Source organism: Prinia subflava, chromosome 16 (assembly GCF_021018805.1).
Source record: "Prinia subflava isolate CZ2003 ecotype Zambia chromosome 16, Cam_Psub_1.2, whole genome shotgun sequence".
NCBI classification, from domain to species: Eukaryota; Metazoa; Chordata; class Aves; order Passeriformes; family Cisticolidae; genus Prinia; species Prinia subflava.
The window spans coordinates 7,405,429-7,427,252 of record NC_086262.1 but is presented as its reverse complement, the minus strand read 5'-3'; the positions used below and the strand labels follow the sequence as shown (position 1 = coordinate 7,427,252).

The following is a 21,824-nucleotide window of genomic DNA, read 5'->3' as shown; positions in this document are numbered from 1 at the left end:
AGCCATAGGAGCTGCTGTCTTTTGATGTATTTCTGTTGGTCTAGCAGGTTAAAATACTTCAGACCTCATACAGCAGACAAGAACCAGCCAAAGCAAAAATGATGCTCATCTCACCACTGAAAGGAACTGGTCTAGTACTCCAGCCAGCATTGCCTGCTGGATCACATCAATACCAAAATTAATAGCCAAAAATATAATGAGGTTATTTTAAAGTTAGTAAGGAACACTCTTCCTCCCTTTCCAAGCACAGAGAGGACCATGCTTCATGCCCTCTGACACCAGGGAAAGCACTGACCAGGCACAGCTCAGACAGAAACCTCTTGTGCCCAGATTTGGGGTACAGATTTACACCCAGAAATTACCAAGTTATCAACAGCAGCTCTCACATAACCCATGGTGCACCTCAATGTACCTACCTAGACATCATACCCAGGAAAAGCTGCTCGTGCCAGCCACCCCAGCTTGCCTATGGAAATACTTAACTTGCTGTATACAGCCTTCCTTTGATCCTTCCTACTGCAAAGCTACTGCAGCAGAGATGATGAGCAATACCCCACTGATCACAGAAATTCTCCTGGTTTGACTCAATGTGCTTTTTAAGTTTGGCATTTCTGACTTGCTTAGGTCACTGCCAAGGCTCATGGCATAGCAGGACACTCAAGAAATCCTGGTCCCACCTCCCCCCTGGCTGCAGGGGACCGTGCTCACCCACACAGAGGATGTTGAAGCTGAAGCCTTGTGTGACAGACTTGCTGACCAGCTGATCGGGGAGGCTGTCGAAGCCCACATGGCCCCCCAGCGAAAGGCTCCTCTTCTCTTCATTCTGGCAGGGAGAAGAAGCCAGATTAGCAAAGTGCACTGAGATGGCAAATCAGACCGAGGAGACCAAGATCACCCACCCTCCTGGGCACTGCAAAGCCCAGCAGTGCCCTCAAGAGCTTGGCACACTTGGCAAAACCCCAACAGCCACCAACAACAGGAGAGAGGGTATGAAATACTGATCTTCATGGGGAGTTTGGAGAACTAAGCTACCAGGCTCCAAAGAAAATGCTAGTGTGAGCTTCAGCTACACGCAGCTGGGAGAGATTAGCAAAGGAAAACCTACCACGGCGCCTTTTAGCACTCATTTCTCTTTGACTTTTCTTGTGTTTTATTTTCTTAAGCCCTCCAGCAGTGAATTCAGCTCGACAGACTGCATTTCTCCCTCAGTACTTGTCTTTCCCCTTTGCTGTTGCCACAAGCAGCGAGGTTTGTTCACTCAGGCGCCGGGGTGCCGGTGGCACAGGAACCCTCTTGCTTTACCATCTGTGACCACACAGCTTTCCACGGCTCCTCTGCTGTTCCTGTTCCTGCCTCCCCCGTGTGCACTTTGCTCTCCCTTCTGTTTCCTCCCTCCCCCAGAGAAGCTGATCACCTGTAGACGCTTTGCTTAGGAACTAAGACAACAAAATCCGAGCAGACAGCAGCTCTATGACCTGTGCTATACAGGAAGGCAGAGTAGAGCAGCTATGAAGTCCAGCAAAGAGAGGCTGACAGAAGAATAATTTCTTTTTCTAGTGGCCAAAACCAGGAAAGTTTGGAATTTCAACAGATGCACACCTTTCTGCACAACTAAGAGTGATGTCTGAACCCAGGGACCAGACCACCACCCCTGGAGCTCCTCAGGCACTGTTACCCACCCATGGAAAAGCAAGGAGATAGGACTTCAGAGAATAAATCGTGATTCATTCACCCTCACAATTTCTTTGGTAGTTGATTTTCTTAATCCCCAGCACATATAGAAGATGGGAATGGAAAAAATGTCTGCCCTTGGTTTGGCTCTGGTTCTTCTGTTTGTTCCTGACAATTGAAACCTAATGTCCCAGCACTAAGACTGAGAGACAGGAGCATCCCTGAGAAGAGCCTAAGCTGCCTGTCAAACTCAAATGAAGTCAAGGGGAAAATAAATGATGTGATAAGCCTTGCGTATTGCTGTGTGCCTGCAGTAAGATTGCTAAACAAAACACAAACCTTTGTTCAACTGCATTTTGAGTCAAAGCCTCCTCTAACTCTGCTTTTGGTAGAACAAATATTCTCAGCCTTGTAAAATAAACCATTTAAATCACAAGAACAACTTGTGAACGGCTGAAACAACTTCTATGCCTCACACACAAACCTTCTGGTTGTTCCACTTAGCTTTTACCCACTTTCAGATTATTTTAGCCCAGCGCTCTCCCAAGGGACTCCCTGGACAAAACCACAATTGAATCATAGCTGGGCTCCTGTGATCCATCCTACTCTGTCCAATCACAATCAATCACACTCACTAACTTAGTAGAAAGAGCAATCATTTAAAGTTTCCATGTGTAACTGATGTCAGCAATTCAGGTTTTGAGACGGCCAGAATTTAGGTGAATTAAAAATAAAAAAAGGCCCCTAAGACAGGGAGATCTCCAAGTTTAACTTTCCTCCATTCACCTGTCAGCACAGGAAGATGCTACAACACAGATCCCAGCACACAGGGTGTTTCCAAAGTGAATCTGAGCTGAATGCTGAGCTGTGGCTCTGCCATGGGCTGGTACCACCGCCCTGGAAGGGCAACCTGGGACACGTGTGCGCTGGGAGAAGACTCAGAGCTGATTAGCTCTGGTTTTCCCCTTGAGGAAAAGGCTGTCACAAGGCACAGAAACCACTGCGGGCACCAGTTGAGCTCGGGGGGGCTTCCTCAGGCTCTCAGCCCAATCTCTCAGCCCCCGCTTGTCATCCTGCCCGTGTCCCTCTGAGGCACCAGCACAGAGAGCTCCAGCGCCATTCCCAGCACTGCAATGCGGTGACAGCCGCGCACGCTGCTCCCACACAAACTCACCCGCTCTGACGGGCACACTTGGAGTCTTTTCACTTGAAATAATAAACAAAAACAAGCAAACAAAAACACAAACCAGAAGCCTGGAATGACATTTCGGATGGGAAATAAATAAAGGCTGCCGATGGCTATGATTAGGCTGAAAGTGCCTGAGGCTGGGAGGAGGTTTCCAGGCAACAGGCAGCACCAGTGCTCGAGATTTTAAAATAGGCTCCAGCTCAGCAAGGCTGCATTTAAATAGGCTCCAGCCAGGCAAGGCTGCATTGAGAACTCAGTCATGCCTTGGCTGCAGGAAACCCAAAAGCATCCACACAGGGCTTTTTCTCTTCTTTTTTTTGGCACTCACTCGCTGCTCACTACAGGACAGGAATACACCTACTCAGAACTGCCTGTCGTCTCTCAAAGCTGCTAAACCAATGAGCCAAACTTCAGCGGAATAATTTTTGCCAGTGACCTTGAAATGCAATTTCCTTTATTTCTGTAAGCAGCAGAAATAACCTGGTTCAAGTTCAAGGCACTGCTGATACCAAAGCAGAAAACCATTTGCTGTGCTTGCAGCATGTTCAGCTGTCACTCAGCTCCAAAGGGATTTTGCTGTGTTAGGATAAACAATGGCAACAGCTGCTGGGAAGTAAAAAGACTAAGGAAAATAAAGAAAGGGGAGAAAAGAAGTTTTCACTGTTTTATTCTTTCCCTCCAATCCATCGAGCCTGCAAACATGACAGCCTTGTGAATACAACCACCACTGCTCACTTGTGGAGTTTGGTGTGTGGACCTGTGCTGCAGAGGAGCCTGCCCACACCCTGACGAGCAGCCCCGGAGGAGCAGCCCCGGAGGAGCAGCCCCGGAGGAGCAGCCCCGGAGGAGCAGCCCCGGAGGAGCAGCCCCTCTGCCTCGCTGCCACAGGCCAGGGTGGCTCAAGGACAGCTTGAAACAGCTCACCTGCTAGTGAACACAAGGTCACACCCCAAATAGAACTGCTTCCAGCAGAAGCGGCCAGCCTGCCACACTCAGCATAAATAATCAATCCAGAACACAAATGCTGCAATAAATGAGGGCAGCAGTAATGCAGCAATAGGGTGTGTGTGTGTGTGTGTGTGTGTGTGTGTGTGACTGTGTTTTTGTTTGTTTAAACAAAAACTAAGGATTTCAGGAGAACTTTCTCCATACCTTGTAGCAGCAATGAGACTGCCTTTCAGGACAGGAGCTGGGCAGGTCATATGGCAGAGCCAGGTGGGATCAGCCACTGCAAGAACCAGGCAGGAACACAGCCCTGCCCTTTCCAGTTGCACTGGTCCCTGCAACACCCCTGCCCTCCACAGCACTCAGTGTGAACCAGGTCCTCCAGCTCATGGCCTGTAGAGAACTCTGCTGCTTCTCACCTGGCAGGACCCCATCCTGGGCTGCAAATAACCACGGGGCAGCCAACCTTTCTTGAAGCCCATTTCATCATTACAACATGATAATTAAGAGTCTGCAATGGCTCCAGGTGGGAACTCCCACCTCAAATAGCAACTGCAGCCCTGAACATCCCTTCTTGGGTCATTAATAACATTCTATGATGGGGCAGCTACCACGGTTTTACTTGCAGTCTTTGAACTTCAAAGATTTCTGACCCTTGAGCTGACCTTCAGGCTTGAAGCAAAGAGCCAAGGGATAAATCATACTTTGAATCTGGAATTTTGTAGGAAATGAAAGATTCATCATAAGAGCAGAGCAGAATTTATGTATTTTCAAATCCTAAGTCTTTTAAATGTTTTCACAAATGTTCTGTCCAGGCAACAGGCACAGAAATGGCATCTGGGGGCATGGCCACAGGAACAGCAGCCATCCCAGAGGGACATCAATCTTTAGCTCTGACTTAACTGCAACATCACAGAACCCCTTCCTTAGCGTGCAGTGGAACGACAGACACATCCTTGGTAGCACAGATGGACACATTTAGCTGAGCACCAGAAGAACTGAAATGAAACCTCCAACCTTAGTGCTTCAAATGCACTGTAATGCACCAGGCACCACAGCTCCCAGACACACCCTGCTGGAGGCTGAGGATGCATTTGGGATGCACACACCAGCCCATCCCTGTGGCCACAGCAGCACAGAGCTGCCAGGGAACCAAAACCTGTGCTTCAAACCCACACTGGCTTCCGAGCCCATCCCCAGCAGGGTTGCCAAGGCTGTGCCCTGCGGCAGGACCGCAGGGCTGGCAGGAAGGTGCAGCAGTGTGGCCATGGGCAGCTGGCCACAGACCACATCCACTGCAGATGATATGTTATTTGGCCCTTTACTGCAAGTCAGACAAGAAAAGGCAGCAGAGAAACACAATCAGAGAGGCCAAATCCGGATCCCCATAAGAGGGCCGGCCAACACAGCATCACATACTAATTAAGCTCTTCTTCGTAGACAGTGATTAAAGAAACCTGTGGGCAGTGCACAGGCTTCAGCTTCAAACTGCGTGCCTATGATTCTTCAAAATATAAAACCCGATCACAGTTTCTCTTCATGCTTCACCTCCAAATTAGCATCAGTTTCACTCTGCGTCATTACATTTTTCAGCAGCTTGTTCCAAGAAAAGTGGTTTTACCACTGCCTGCACAACCCAGGGGAATGTCAGCAGTGGGACCAGCTCTATGTTCAGCTGCCCCTCAGCTGCAGAGTGTTCCTAGCTGGGGCTCCTGGTGCAGAACAGAGCAGCTTAGTGCTTTTAGATGTGCTGCCCCTGCTTCCTTTGCTTTCACCAGGAGCACTATAAACAGAGTGGACCTTGTATAGAGAAGATCATTCTGATATCAGTTGGTTAAAAAAACAAGTATCTCTAGAAGTATCATCTTTCAATTAATCCCACCACAAAATTCTCCTTAGTGACATATGCTTGTGTTTCCTGCTTGAGACAACCCTTGGGCTTTTTTTCCTGAATGATGCAGGTGAAAGCAGATGGGTAAACAAAAGCATAATTGAGTGCCACAATCACAAATTGTGATACTTATTTTTAAGAACCTGGCATGATGGGACTTGTAATGCAAGCCCTGGGCCCTGCTTCATCAGCGTACAAGCAATTGGTGAATAAAACCAAGAGGGAAAACAAAAAAGTCACATGGTTTAGCTGATAAACAGTGATGACTCTTGGACGTATACCCTGAGGGATAGCACAGAACTTATCTGAGCTGCCCTTTCCCATTTCTACAGCCCAAAAAACATCAGTGAGAAAGATGAACAGCTGACATTTTCCAAGGCCAAAGAGCAAAGACCTACAGGGAAAGAAGGAAGGAAATTAAGTTTTCTCTCCTTTCTGCTACATGAATAGGGCTTACACTTGAGCAGTGACCTTCAACCCAAAGGTGTCTGCTGCTCCCAAGGGCTCCCTCCAGTACCTCTGTACCACAGCCCAGGATGAGTGGCCAGGCTGCAGCTCTCCACATGCCAGCCCCACACAGGGAGAAGCTTGTGTCTTCCAAGAGCTCACTAGGCAGCTGTATTTCAGATCCTCCTCTTCCCAGGGCTTTCCCATTTACATTTTACACACATACACTTAGAAAATACAAAGAGGCAACAACACAACATCTGCATGGCACTTTTCCACAGCACTTCAATTCCCACTATTGAGGCACTTCTGTTTCTAAATTCCTCGATCCTGGATGTCACCCTGACCTTACACCATGACAAATGCTCCAGTGCTTTGCAGCCTGTGTCCAGGCATTATTTGTGTCACACTGTGCCCTGCAGCAGGTCTGTGGCACTGGTGATTCCAGGGGAGCACTGCTTTGCCCTGCAGGGAACACGTGCACATGGAGTGCCAGGCACACACAGATCCTCTCCCCTCATTTACAGTCAAATCAAAACAAAGAAAACCCAGTGCTAGCAGGCTGCAGGTTCCTGACCAGACTGACCAGGAGAGCAGCAGGAGGAGGAGCAGGGAAGGCTCCCCAAAGGCTGCCAGGCACAGCCACGCTGCTGCTGCAGAGCTGGGGCTGCTCAAGGGGCTGGCCCTGCACCCAGCACAGCTGGGGACTGCTGCTGGCCACAAAACAATGACTTCACCCTCTTGATGCCCTGTCCACAATCCACAACAGTGTGTGCAACACAAAGATTAATACACGCACTAGGGGGGTTTGTAGGATGCTGTTCCCTTGTCTCCTGCATGGAAAGACATGGAACCAGGAAATCATTCCATCCTGATGCAGGGAGTCCCATTCTGCATGTGAGCAGAGAAAGGACTGAGTGATATTTGGCTGTTTATCCAGCCCCAGCAGAGCAAGCTGGTCCCAGGTACAGGCTCGTGTGTGCTGGCAGGCAGAGCCAGCCACAGGCACAGCCTGGCCCCTCTCAGGCTGGGCACTTTGGGCAGCAGCTCCACAAACCACGGAACAGAGGGGCTGCTTCAGGGGCCAGCACAGGTAGGTCCCTAGCCCAACCCCACAACCTCCCCAAATCTTGCCCAACGCTGCAAGATTCCTCACAAAGGCACTTGCAGTTATCATCATTTCACAAGTACACTGAGTCATGGAGCAGTTGAGTACTTGCCTAGAGACCTTTGGGCAAACAGTGTCAGAAGCCAAATTCAGCTCCTTTGTCCAAGCAGGCACTCCCTGGGGCTTGGCTCAGCTTCTGGATCGATGCAGAAAAATTTGACAAATTACCTCTCTCTGGAGAATCTCTCCATCTCTGAATGCTGGCTCAATAAATGCCACTTGACATTTGCGAAGTGACAGCAGTGAGTACAGACTCATGTTTCCATGAGAAAATATCTCTTTTGCCTAGCTCAGAGCTGAGGGGCAATTAACAGCAACACCACACCTCACGTAGGAAAAACACCTCTGTGGTGTGAGCAACATTCAAAATACTCACTAACACACACAAAAATATTACCTGTCTTGTACTCTCAGGCTAATGACTATTAGATGTATAATAGTATCAGTGAATGAGAGTGCACTTTGCAGCCTATTAAGCAGAAGGAGATGGTCCAAGAGAGGTAATGAGACCAGATTTGACAGTGAGAGGATTCTGAGCATAGTAAGTCTTAACAAAGGGCTCAACAGGGGTGGAGTAGGCATGACCTTGTGAGTGCCTTTGGCACTGGAGACAAAATGAACCACACTCAGCTGGGGCTGGCCAGTGGAGCTCTCAGCACCTCCTAGGCTAAAATCATCACATCTAAATGGCACCTAATCTCAAGGAGATTTGCAAAGTGCAAGCACACACCCAGTTCAGTTAAGCATGGGCTTAAAATTTCAGATCCTCATCGTGGAGCACTTAATAACAGGCTGGGGAAAGAAGAAAGGAATTAAAAACAAGCCCACAGGTGTGAAGTTTCTGCTGATTTACCACTTGTTTTACAGTACCAACAATAGAAGATGAAGAGCTTCATCTTCTCTGCTGCCTCCTGCCCACCCTGGTGGTGGTACATGGTTACCAGGATGCATCTGAGACCGTGAGCCTTCTGTGCCTGTGCAGGGAGGGGCAACTGTTGTTTTTCCCTGTTGTAGCAACCCTAAAGAGCTGTAGAAGGTAACATGGTGATGCCTAACACTGCTCTTCCCTCCAGCAGTGGCAGGGCAGAGCCCCAAGTGCCTTCTCTTCCTCCTGTTTTCCAGCACTCAGTACACAGGAGCACAGTCACATCTAAGCCAGTGCGTGGGACGCTGTGCCAGCCAGCCATCTCCAGTTGCTGCATGCTCACAATGAGCTTCCAGCCTACACTGGAGTCCCCCCAAAAAACCTTACACTAAACCAACACAATTCCCAGCCCCCCCTCCCTCCCCTAAACCACTCTTCTAAGAATGCCAAGAATTTTCCCAGACACTCAAGCCTTTATTCATATCCCTCCTGGCTCCCAGCTGCACTGCAGGCAGGCAAAAACATCACTGAAGAAACCACATATGGAGTCACCACCAAGACATGCCAAGTATAAATTAGAGCCACTTTATATCACAGAAGCAAGAAGGCTCAAGAACTGAGGTTCTTGCCTTGCCTCCATTTTTAAGAGCTCTTCACAAACTTTAAGACCAGCGAGTGACCAGTGTGAAGTGCAATGCTCAGCACCAAGGGAAAACAAATATTTTAAAAAATCACTGGGCCAGTGCCAGCATTTCACAATGTGCCATGTGCCCCAGGGCAGTCTCGGGGAGGCAAAGGCTCTGCTGCACACCAGCAAAACCCAGTGCTGAACACACACTGCAGCCTCCTCCCACAAGCAGGTGGACAGGGAGTTAAGAGAGAAAGCCAAGCTCCTTTGAAGGGAGGAACTCCTTAGGCAAACTCCTTAATTGCTTTCCTGTATCCAAGGTGCCAAAAGGCTCCGGGTTCCTGGGCACACCTCGTGTATCCCAGCAAGCAGCCGGACGCAGGGCACTCCCAGCTGCCAGCCAGGAGCAGGGACATGCACACTCCACGTGTCCCCTTCTGCAGCAGCCTGCTCCCTGTAACACTTGTGAGCACACAGCTGAACCCAGGGCATCGCCTTCAGCTGCACCTCAGCCCCAGCAGTCTTTCCTCCTTCGAAAAACCACAACAAACCGCAGAGCACAAAATAAAAATCCTACACACATCTGCAGAATCAAATGGCACAGGCTTAAAACATCAGTTTTTGCTGATGCTCACAGCCAAGTCCCAAGGGAGAGTAAAGCTCCTCATCTTCTTATACCACACATACAAGATGATCCATTCACAACCTGTGAATTCAACATCAATTTTAATTTTCTGCAAACAAACTGACTGTTTCTGGCTTAAATTCCTCTCTTTTTTACACTACAAGCAAAATTCCCACATGCTTCTTTTCTTAAGCTGTTATTTAGTGATTTCCCTATAACATTTATAAAGCCTAATTAATTAATTGTGAGGTCTTTCTTAATCAAGAGAGGATTAAATGGGCATTTTGTCTCTATCACAAGTCCTGGATGAGAGTTTACACGGGAGCAAAGCAGGATTTACCAGGCATTATGTATACAGTGTTCTGCAAACATGAAAACTGCCTTTGAGAATAAGGAAAGTTGGTTAAAATAATGAAAGCTATGGAACCAAAAATGAAAGACATTTCCTCCAGAATGACCTTAAAGGATGAGAAAGTTCAGCTTCTCGGCAGCCTGAAAATTCCATCCCCCAGAAGCTATTCAAAACCAAGCAAAGTCCAAAACACAAATAAAACTTTTTAAACAGACTGAAAAATAAGATCCTGAAATACAGACAAACAATGCCACCCAACACTGCCCTAGTCAGTTCCTTTTTAAAATTATTTATTCAGAAGCTGCTGAGGCTTTTCATTTAATGGACTTGCCAATTAACCCTGTCCAGAGCCTAATCTTAGCCCTTTATCTAGTACAGACTTTCCCCAAGTTCAGCCGAGGCAGCGATGCATTCCCAGCTCACACTCAGCTGCTCTAAGCTCAGGAATCTCTTTGGTTTCCCAGCATCCTTCCATGAGGAAGAGGAGACACTTGGCAAACACAACTGCCTGTGGGACAAAGCCAGGAGATAAACTGGGAGCCTACCCTTGGGGACTGGAATGAAAAAGGTTAGGAGCAGTTTAAAAGAAGTATTAAAGAGGGGAAAAAGGATCTGGATCCCCATCACTCCAAACAAGCCATGCTGGATAGCAGTCACCGAGGTTATTTGCTTTAGTTACCACTTAAAATAAACATGGCTAATTCCCACATACATTTCCAGAATTTATTGCCCAATTACAATAAATACTATTATCCAGTATATTTTTAGAGAAGGGAACAGAGATATAATGGGAATCCAAGAGCTTTTGGCCACTACTGTATGCTTTTTCCCAGTTTGCCTTATGAAACCACCCCACAGTATCTCCACAAACAGATCTTCCAGCTACTGACCACATCTTCTTGTAATAATGCCTGGAAGACATTAAAGAGAGAATATCCCACAATATACCACAGGAACTCAGCTCCTCTGAGGAGTAAACCAGAGTCATCATACTAATAAGCTGACTGCTATGTATCCTATTAACACATGCCTCCAGAAAGCCTCCAAGTGTATTAGTACAGAGTACCTTTAATCTGCAGAATCAAGGCAATGGAAAAAAAGGAACAAAAGGAACAAAAAAATACCCTCTCTTTGAAAAATACACTTAGCAAAAAGATAAGCTGAAAGGGCTATTTGTTCTTTATGAAAATACAGAATAAATCTATATTTAGGAATATGAGCTGGAAGCACCTTCACTGCAGAAAAAGGGAAGAACATTGCTGCCAGCCCTCCTCAGGCAGCGTGTTCCTGAGGCAGAGCTGAAAGCCAGGATCAGTGTGGCTCAGGATGGAAGGCTGCTGTGAGCAGGGTGTGCACCAGAGACCTGGCAGTGCCCTCCTGCCCCCGGTGCCCCCACACTCCGGGCACCCCAGGAATGCACACTCTGTGCAACACAGTGGGGACATCTCCTCTCTCAGCAACAGACCTGAGGATTGCAGGGGAGATCCTGGCAGACACGAGAAGGTTCCATTTTCCAGCATCACCACAAGCTCTGGGAACATGCTCCACAGCAGCCACAGCTGAAGGCATGCCTGTACAGCGGGCAGACATGAACTCAGCCCAGCAGAAGCCGAGGGCTGTGCCTCTGTTACAGCCAGAACCGCTGGTTGCCTGTGGAGGACTTGATGCATTCCCTCCCCACAGGTTTCCTTGCACACAAAATGCAGACTCAGCACAGCACCTCATGCGATGGTGAGGATGGGAGAGCCCCAACCCTTGGATGGCAATGCAGCCCAGGCTCTCTGGCTCCACAGCCCCTGTGACAGTCTGCTTGGGAGGCAGTGCAGCCAGAGAGGGCAAGAGCCGCGGGACAGGGCGCTCCATGGGAACCTTGCTCCAGCTGTCTGACATCTCTGGAATGTCATGCGTGTGGGAGATGGACACTTCTTGGTTTCACAAAGGAATCTGAACATCTAAAAGTGGCGCCTTCGCAGCCCTGACCTGGTCAGCCACAAGCCGAGAGTGGCGATTAGGGCTGGATCCAAGAATCCTGTGGTTCTCACTGACACCACTCCTCTCTGCAAGTCTCCCATCACCCCACTGGAAGGATGCTGATTCCCTGTCTGGGTTTACCTTCTGCATCCCAGTGTCACAAGCTGGAGGTGCGCATGGCTGCTTGTGCCAGAGAAGAGGCTCTGGAAGGGAAGCACATGGCTGGGACTGAGGACAAACAGCACTTTCAGGGTATTTTTTCCTCACTTGGGCTGCTCTGGGAGAAGAGGTGGGCTCTCTTGGCTGTCTGACACTTTAATGATACATGAATACAAATGCAAAGCTTCAGGTATAAACCCAGAGCTCACTGCTGCTACACAGATGTGGGGAAGAGGAGAAACAAGCAGATTCTGCATAAACACAAGGCCCACCTCAACAAAACAAGTACGGGATGGGACAATGTTATTTCCAAAGGCTGCACCAACAGGGCATCTGAAACAAACAGGGCAGCTTCTCCCATCCACAGCCTGAAGTGCGTTCAAAACATTCTGAAAAATCAAAACTAAACTCACAAACGTGCCCTCACCCTACACAGGTGGGGTGAAGTGTGCAGCATGCCCACGCCCTGTTTCCTCAGTCCCATCGCCTCCCAAATTCCTTCTCTCAATTGCACAACCCAGGAAAAGCCAATTCAGCATCATGCCAGTTTCTCCCCCTCCCAAGCTCCGAGCCAAAGGAGCACGGGAAGGGAAGATGAGCGTGACTATCACTCCTGCAGACAGAAAAACAGCCCAGTGATGTGGCCCTGGGCTTGCACAGTGGTGCCTTGAGATGACAGGACTGGGGACAGCGGGGGCACTCAGAGACAGGGCTGTGCCTCTCCCCGCAGCTGGAGACAGCACTGGTATTCTGCCACAGAAGATAATATTTAGGGAGCTTCTGGCCTTCCAGCAACGCTGGGGACTGGCTGACAGCTGCCACCACAGCACAGACGACAAGCCCTGACACCGTGCCGCCCTCCTGAAAGGGAGTTATTCTTCAGGCTCTCATTTGTTTTGCCGATGCTGAGGGCACACATGGCCTCAGCCTCTGCCAGCTCACGTCCTTCCACCCACTGCCTCAGCACTCACTGCAGATAGGAGTGGTTCGGAGCAGCTCTGGAGCTCTCATGCAGAATAACGTGTTGCATCTCTGCTGCAGGAGGAAGAGACACTCGGGATTCACCAGCAGTGACACCACCAGAGCAGGGAAGAGGAAAAAAAAACACTAAAAAAATCTTAATCTGGGCAACGTTTGTACCCAGTGCATACATTGAAAATAAGTGTTTAACTGCCATGGGCTGTGGTTGAGTTAATTGATTCTGTGGTTGAGGCAGTCAGAGCTGGCTCCCTGTGTGAGGACAAGCAAAATTCCAGGGACAGATCACAGGGCTCGGAGATGCAACCACCAATTTGTCCCCTCCAGCGGAAGGCCATTTTCTGCATCGTTCCATCCCAAAAAAGCATAAGTTACAGGCAGAAGAGCTGGCCAGCACAGGGTGGGAAAGGGCTGCTCCTGCTGGGTTGGCTTTCTGGTGCCTGCTACCAGCTTGGAGAAAAATCTGTCACTTGTGCTCCACACTGCATGGGGGACCATTTGAGTTTTTCTAGGCAAAAGGTAAAATAACTGAATAGCAGAAAGAGACAAGGAGATTTAATTCTGGAACTTCCAAATGGTGCCAGCTGCCTGGGTGAAAAAGAGAGCAGAGAGAATGTCTGAATTCAAATCAGCCTCGTTTTCCACTGGAATTGAGCCATGGAAAGGTTTTCCTTAGGAGTTCGTTTAGAAGAAAGTGAAAGCCTGTGCTTAGGACCTGCAGTGATAAGACTTTTGGCCATGAAACACAGAGCTGTTCTCAGCTCACTCCTCAAGCCCATCTTTCACAGACTAAGGCATCTGTGGGTTTAGGCTGTGCAGTCATTAAGTGAACCCTGAGCTTACAGAAAGCAGCAGCAACACATTAAGTTTATCACAATGTAGGCAGTTATGGCAGGACACCCTCTAAAGGTTCTTCTCCTCCCACAGAGCCTGGAGCAGGTGACAAGAAGGCAGTGGTGTGTAAACAGGTAGAGCTCACACACAGCTGACAAACTTGCCAGATCCTCCCTAAGCTCAGCAACTCGCTGAGACAAAGCAAATCCCACCATCTATCTCCAGCAAAGAAGATCCTCTTCAGCTTTCCTCTGTACAAAGTGGTGTTTTTTCTGCAAGACCTTCTAAGGGACATTAATTTATTGTAAAGCTGCCAGTGCCAGCCTAGCTGTCACTCCCTTACATGAAGGGAATTCTCAGGATTTCACACAGACAGCTGTCCCCAACCACAGCTCACATGCTGCCATGCACATGGCTCCAGTGCTCTCTGCCCCGGGCATCAATGTTCACACATCCCTGCCCATGCAGGCAGCTGCAGTGTCCACACAGAGCGATCAGCCAAAAGTCAGCTTTTCACATTAAACTCATCTGAGCCCAGCCTTGGGACTGAGGACACCAGCTTCTTCTCACAGAACTGCTCTGTTTGGAGCCCACTGCCTTTGCACCACCATGTCAGGCTGTGGGTTACTGCAGACAGTTGAGTAACAGCATTTTCTGAGGTCAGTGGGTCTTATTTAAAAACAGAGAAAGCAACAGATTTGGGAAAGCAGAAGTCTTACAGTCTCAGTCTCACACCTCATCCCATTTATTCTGCTATGCATTTCCACTTGCTTCCCTGTCACTTTTTCTCCCTTCCAGTTTTTCCAAGCTCCTTCAGAGCTTCCTGCATTTCCCTGCTGCATTTCAAGCACCTTCTGGCTTCCACTTTCACAGGGTGGTTGGGCTGTCTCCCACTCAGCATCCCTGCTAATACTGCTAGTGTATGCTCCAGCACAGTCACCACATGTGCTAACTCAGCACTGGCCAGCACAGGCAATGGAGAAGCTCTGAGCTTTAATGACAAAATAAAAGTATTTAATCAGTGAACCAAACTTTATCAGTTTTCCTTCCACCCTGCTGGTGAGCAGCTCTGGGTCTCCAGAAACAATGCCTGCAGCCCAAGCCCTGAACACAGCCATGGTTACCAGAGCAGATGAGCAGAAAACTTCAGTCTCCAAGGGTTGAAGCAAATCTCTCTCACAACACTACAGCCACAAAAACAAAGGTGGTGTTGAGCACCACTGGTGTGATCCTGCTGCCTCAGAGGCAGCTTTCCATGGGCGAGCTTCCTTTCATCTGTTTTTGTTGGTCATTTCCAACAGCAGCACTTGAAGGAACCTTATTGTGCTGGAGACAGAGGACTGTACAAGGGAAGCGTGCATCTGGGGAGTTTTCAAAACACATTATCCAAACCTAAGGATCACTACATTCCAGGATATCAGTGTCAGCTAGACATTTATAAATAGCTTCACCAATCACGACCCATTGTGCATCAAAACCCTACTTCAGAGGCTTTTTCAGCATTACTTCCTACTGCAAATACAAACAGCTGGTAAAAATAAATGAATTTATCATCACCTTTGCTTGGCAGTGACAAGCTACTCCCACATGGACTTCATGCTCAGGAAGCTAAGGTACAGTAATATAAAATGGCAACAAGAAACCTGTAAGCTCTGCAGGAAGAACAGCTCAGAACACCTGAATCATGAGGTTTCCATGATACTGCTGGAGGAACAGCAGCTGAGATGCAAACTAGGGGTGAAGGAAATGGCCCTGGGACAGACACCTGCCCCACATCAAATGGAAATGAGATGTTGCTCTCCCACCCTCCTCTGCCACAGTCACAGTTCCAGGCAAAAGGCAAACTGAGATCACCAGACCTACCATGCCTGCAACTCCCTATAAACCCATCCCTGCTCCCTGCATAGAGCAAGCAGATTTCTTCCTAATGGAGCTGGGCACTCAAGCCACACTGGAGCCCAGCCATTTCCCTCTGGAGCCCAAATGAGAGCCAAGCGCCCTCAGGAGGTTTTTTCCTCTTTCCTTTTTTTAAAAATAAAAGTGACAGAGTATTGATGTAAGTACACCAAACATTCAAGCACCCACACCAAAAAAGCAAATTAATTTAATTTTCTCCAAAACTACGCAGTATTTTAAGTTCCTGTAACACCTATGAAAACCAACACAGACAGCAGCAGGCACACCAAATTAACATTAAGAGTATTTTTATATGACACAAATGCAGAAAGAATTGCAGTGAGAGTCTTGGTGTTTTCATTCTCCACCACTGTCCTTACCTTAATCTACACCTCCTAGAGCCTAGAAACATCAGCTCTCTTACATATGAGCCCAAATTCAATTTTCATTTATGCAGGTTTTAAGTAAGTTACAGTCTTGAAAAGTCATTCCTGAGATGGAAAGTTTTGGGCCAGGATTCAAAGAAATGAAGCAGGGTTTGAGATCCTTGGCAAAAAGTAGCTTACAGAGAAAACAGTAGCAGAGACTCATTTCTGCTCCAACACCATGCCTATAATTCAGACAGCCACCACTGCTGTTCCCATTTATTTAGTAATATCACACCAGACTAGTTCGACTTTGGAGAGCTATGCTATTTAATGCGGTAAAAACATTTTCAGCCCTGAGAGCGTTCAAGACACAACACCAAGCTATTTAACGAGAACAGCCTTCCAACAGCAACACAAAATTCAAGCTGGAGGCAAAGAATAGTTTCGGGCCGGCAGATTTTAGGCAGATTGACTTCCGATAGCAGTTATACAACATGTGAGCTGCAGAGAAGCGGCAGTGCACAGGTCACGCTCCATATTTGCTGTACAGCATTCCACATACATTGGCTCAGAGAGCAGCCAGCCTCAAGGGTTTGCTTTGCCCGTGTTTAAATCAGAGTGCCTTTCGCTGTATTATATACACACCGCTAGGTTACTACTGCAGAGTGTTTGGATACCAGCGCTATGTAAACAATCGCTGTTTGGGAAGGTCTGACCCCATTTCCTGCCGCCTGTCTCGGCGGGGTGATGCATGCCTGCGGACACACGGACCCGGACACCTTTATCAGCATCCCGGGCGTGGGCAGCAGTCCCCGAGCGTGGCCGTGCCGGTGCCAGCACCAGCGGCGGCTGCGAGGCCCCGGAGCCCTTCAGCCGCCGTTCCCTCCGCCCACGGCGCGGGCAGGACCTTCCCGCAAGGACTTTTCCCGCACCCGCCGCGGGCACCGGCAGCGCCGCGCTCCCTCCCCGCGGGTCCCCCGCGGTGCCCCGGACCCACCGCCCGCTGGGTTATTCCCCCCATCCGAGCGACAGAGAGACGCCGAGTTGCGCGGTGGAGGAGAGGCGCGTACGCGAGCGGGGCGGTGCTCACCGAGAAGCGCTCCAGGTCGGTGGCGGCCATGGCCGGGGCTGGTGCGCTCCGGCGGCAGCAGCGCTGCTGTCGCTGCCCGCCGCGAGTGGCTGCGGCTGAATGGATCCAATATGGCCCCTTCCTGGAAACTCCCTCCGCCCGCCGCAGGCGCCGCCCGCCGCCGGACCGCCGGGGCCGAGGGGACGGGCAGGCCGGGCCGGGGCGGGCCGGGGCGGGGATCAGCCTCTCTCGGCCGGGGATCAACCTCTCTCGGCCGGGGATCAGCCTCTCTCGGCCGGGGATCAGCCTCTCTCGGCCGGCGGGGCGGGCCCGCCGCCCTCAGCGCGGCACGCTCGGCCGCGGAGGGGAGCGGAGCCGGGGCACAGCGGTCCGGCTGCCCCCACCGGGGCCAGGTGCCGGTCTGCGGGCGAGCACATGGCACGGGTGGCCCTGGCAGGAGAAGGGGGCTGTGAGCGCCCTCAGAACGGGGCAGTGAGGCTCCTCTGCAGGGGTCACACAGCCCATCTCGGGAAGGTCTCCAGCGTTCAGCAAGGACATCACAAGACACACAGCATTCAGCAGGGCAGCGGTGCCTCTGTCACACAGGGAGCCACACCGAAGGGGCAGCTGCAGCGTGCGCGTTTGAGCCGGGACACGAGGGCTCACGGCCATTAACGCTGTCCGTGTTTATGCTAATTTAAAGTATGCAACATAGGGCTGTGGAGTGTTTCTCCATCGTTCCTTCCCACCTTAGGCACAGAGCCAGGGCCACCGGCAGTCTCTGTAACGCAGGCGTTGGTGTTTCTCGAGCTGTTAGCACAGCGCGGTTTCTGTTGCTTTCTGGTGCCCTCTGCTGCAGTGCAGCTCCCCAGGAACAGCTCACCACAGCCATGCGTGCTCGGTCGGGCTGCTGGGTCACTAGAGCAGACCTGCACCGCTAATCTCTGCTGCCCTGGTTTTGTCTGAGGCTTTTCTCTCTGTCCCTGCTATGTCCTCACCTTTCCATCTCACCCTGTCTCTTGGAGCAATCCACTCTTCAGATTTGGAGAGCTGGGTTTGGTCAAAGAGACCAAATACCTCTGCTACAACGCTCTTTGCAATGAAGGGACTCATCAGGATCGTTTTGAACCCCACAAAAAATAATTCTTCCTCCCATTTATCCTGTTCCACTATAAAAGGGGGACTCGGGGAGAATTCTTTTGATAGATTTCTCGGACGAAAATAAAGCGCAAATGCAGCAATATTATATCTGAGGACCGTTTATAGATAAAAAAGGGGTGTTTTTACTAAAGAGGGATAGGAAAAGGAGCAGAGGGGGGAAAAGAGAGAAGGAGAAAGAAACAGAGGGCAGGGACAGCGTTACCACGAGAACCCCGCTCGCCTGTCAGCAGCAGCTCCGCAGGTGGACCGTGCTCAAACCGCGGTGCGTGTGCGCAGCTCCGGGAGCGGGCTGGGCGCGATTTCCGAACAGCAGCAGGCGGCGTGTGCCCTCCGCCGGCGGGAACGGGCTGCCGTGCCCACGGGCACTGCTGGAGCACCTGCGGGTCCCCAGGGTCCCAGGCGGCGGCCACAGGCTGGTCCCTGCAGGCTGGTCCCTGCAGGCTGGTCCCTACAGGCTGGTCTCTACAGGCTGGTGCGGCGAGCAGCGCCGAACAGCGGCGGCCGTCGCGGTTAGGCAGGAGCAGGGTCCTGCTGTGGGCTCGCTCGGCTGGGCGCAGCCTGGCGGCGGCCGTGCCCGAGAAGCACGGCAGGGCCGGCGGTGCCCGGGAAGCACGGCAGGGCAGGGCAGGGCGGGCCGGCGGTGCCCAATAAGCACGGCAGGGCAGGCCGGCGGTGCCCGGGCAGGCTGAGGCCCGGCCGTGCTCAGCGGCGCCCGCTCCGTCGGGAAGGCAGCGGAGCACGGGCTCGTCCCGGTGCCGGGATGGGTCAGGAATGGTGGAGCGGGGCAAAGCAGGGACTGGCAGGGCAGCAGGACCACAGGGAAGAAAAGGCGGGGGGTAGAAGGGCCAAGATGACCCTCCAAGAAACCCAAAGCACAAAGGGCTCCTGTTGTGTCACAGTTAGCTGCTTTTACGTGCTAGGGTTCCTCCCACAGCTGATTTCCCGGGCATTCTTCCCCGGCGTTTGCCCCGCCGGGCAGGGAGGGGTCACTCACAGCCCGACCCTGGGGTTCCTCTGGCCCGACTCGCTGCCAGGAGCCTCCCCGGGACAGGGCTGCCAGCACAGTACAGCCCCTATAAGAATATGACACATGTGAGAAACGATGCTCAGTCTCTCAAAGTTTTAGAAGTTTAATAAAGGATAAAATCCAGAGCTGAGGTGCTTGGCTATCTGCCAAAAACATACAGTTAGCTTAAAACAATGTTCTTTATATACTGTTACATTACAGGAGGTACATGCATATTCATAAGAGTTTATACATATTCAAACATTCCTTTGAGTTTAGATGTTTTTTGACTGGTCTTTGTGCCATCTTGTAGATTAAAACAATATATTTGATTTCTTCTCGTGGTTCCATCCTGTTGTTTTTACACTCCCTGATAACGACGAGTCAGTAAATTGGGTTCTGGTTTTTGTCATTATTATCACTCAGATAGTCCACAAATGTGAGGAACTACCTAATTATCTTACACCATTCTACGAGTTAGTTGCATAAAAGCATTTTAACATCACATAGTCTTTATTTTAATATTATGCTACAGCCTAAGAGATATTTATTAAATTACTATTTATTATTTATATAAGCTGTATGGTGCATACATAAACTCACAGATTATACTATACCAAAAAGCACTGAAAAGGAAATATAAATTGTACCATATCAACATCTCTGTGCTTAATAAAAATATGCAAAAGCTAATACATAAATGTGAAAGCCAACACTATATTGTCATTTATAACACATATATTGAGGCATAAATAAAAATCAGATTGGTCCCTCTCAGAACCACACAGAGGAGTCAAAGAGAAGCAGTGTGTGCACAAAAATGGAGCAATTTCTGTGCAAGTTTAGAGGGCCCAGTAGAAATCCCCCAGCAGCTTTGGGGACTCTCAGAGCCCTCTCTTTGCTGTCAGGCAGCATCTGCTCAGCTGAGCTCCTCAAAGCTCATCCTCAGGGCTGCTCCTCCCTCGGTGCACACACCACACACAGGGCAGTCACTGGGTTACAGCAGGTGTCTGTATTCTACATCTCACATCTCTGATTCTTCCTAAGCCTCCTTGGCAGGTGTTCCAAACCTGCACAGTGCTGCAGGAATTCTGGGAAACACTGTTCATTCCAGAAGGGCACTGTGCTTATGCTGGAGAAATAATACAGGATATAAACTTAGATGTAGCTGACTGAAGTGGGAGGGCAAGGGTTAGAGGGATCAGAGATTAGGAAGAAGGTTCTGTTCTCCCTTTAAGCAATTTCAAGATATTTTCTGAGATGGTGTAATCCAAATGATTTGCTTTTTGAAATATGATATATCTAGTGCAGGTCAAAGGAGCTGTTTTTCTTTCCTGAGCAGACTGCCTACAACCAAATTAATTCTGCTAATCCATGAATTAGTTGTGGATAAAGACAGGTTTTTTAAAATGCACTTCTCTAAAAAGGTCGTTGCTGAACACCATCTGTTAACTTTTTCTCACCAAAAATTACCAAAACCACCCCCAACCTTTTTGCTGTCACAGTCACAGCTCTTAATGCTGCCAGGGAGAGCAAAGCCATCCTGCTGGTCCTTGGCACCTGAAAACAAGCCTGAGCAGGGCTGTAAGCTTGCTGAACCTTTTATTCATTCACCTCTTTCGAGTGAAACGTTCCTGCAGACCAGACATTCATTTTATCACCTTGTTTCTTTGGCTGATTCCCAAAGGTTCTCCAGTTCTCCCTGGCTCCCTCAGCAAAAATGTGGAAGTTAGAATCTGATATTTCTGCGTACAGATGCAAGTCAAACAATTAATACAGAATTATTAATTCTGTATTAATACAGAATTAATACAGAAGCAGAGTTAACTTTCCAGGCTGCTTTCATATACAAACAAAGAAACAAACAAACAAACAAAACAGATGAAAATACCCGGAAGGGGTTTTTTTTGTTTGTTTTTGTCTTTTTTTTTTAACCTTACAATCAGCTTTGTGAGTCCTTATTTAAGACAATGTAAAACTCTTGCTTAACACATACCTAAATGCCATAATGCCAGGTACTTTTGGAGAAGCAATTGACTTTTCATTACCATCTCTATTCCGTTACAATAAAGTGCACAGTGTAACAAGACAAGGCTCACAAAAGCTGATTCCTGTCAGGAAAATTAATCCACAAACACCAGAAGTTTATGTCTAAAAAGGAGACAGAGAAGTCCTGTAATTTTATTTGAATAAAGGGAGAGGCCATGGGGCATTTCCCCTGGGGTCTCTCAAGATTTTTAGAGGGTGCAGCCTCCTTTTTGTCCTAATTTCCCGGCCGCATTTCCCTCTTTCTTTCCCCATTGGCTGAGGTACTGGAAAGCTGCAGACTTCTTGAAATGCCTAATACCCCTTTCTAATGTATACCCCTCAGTTTTTCTTTTTCCTTTGTTCTCTGTTCTTTTTCTCTAAATCCAGAGATGTAGCACAGTCTTGAGTTAATTAGTGGAGTTCTATGGAATTGTGGTTTCCTGAACTGCTTCTTTTACCTCTCCATATCTGGCCTTATCTACCACCAGGCCCACAGTTTTTTATTAAAGACACCTTCTTCTCATTCATTTCACTGCCAAACAGTTGCTGGTTTCTGTGAGCTGTAGGTCAAAT

The 21,824-nt window shown here is 49.2% G+C and overlaps 1 protein-coding gene across 3 annotated transcripts in view; it reads right to left on the bottom strand.

The window, feature by feature from the left end:
- The window catches only part of SEPTIN8 (septin 8), a 32,845-nt gene extending 15,610 nt beyond the window's left edge, over window positions 1-17,235 (bottom strand). For 2 of the 3 annotated variants that reach the window (XM_063413267.1, XM_063413268.1), the window contains exons 1-2: window positions 17,078-17,235; window positions 709-823 (exon numbers count right to left, since the gene is read on the bottom strand). In XM_063413267.1, coding sequence (XP_063269337.1) covers window positions 709-823; window positions 17,078-17,107 — 145 coding nt within the window. In that variant the 5' untranslated portion in view covers window positions 17,108-17,235. Of the gene's footprint in view, window positions 1-708; window positions 824-1,105; window positions 1,254-17,077 lie in introns of those variants that run through there. The other variant, XM_063413269.1, reaches the window with a different exon arrangement.
- Between the last annotated feature and the right edge of the window lie 4,589 nt (window positions 17,236-21,824).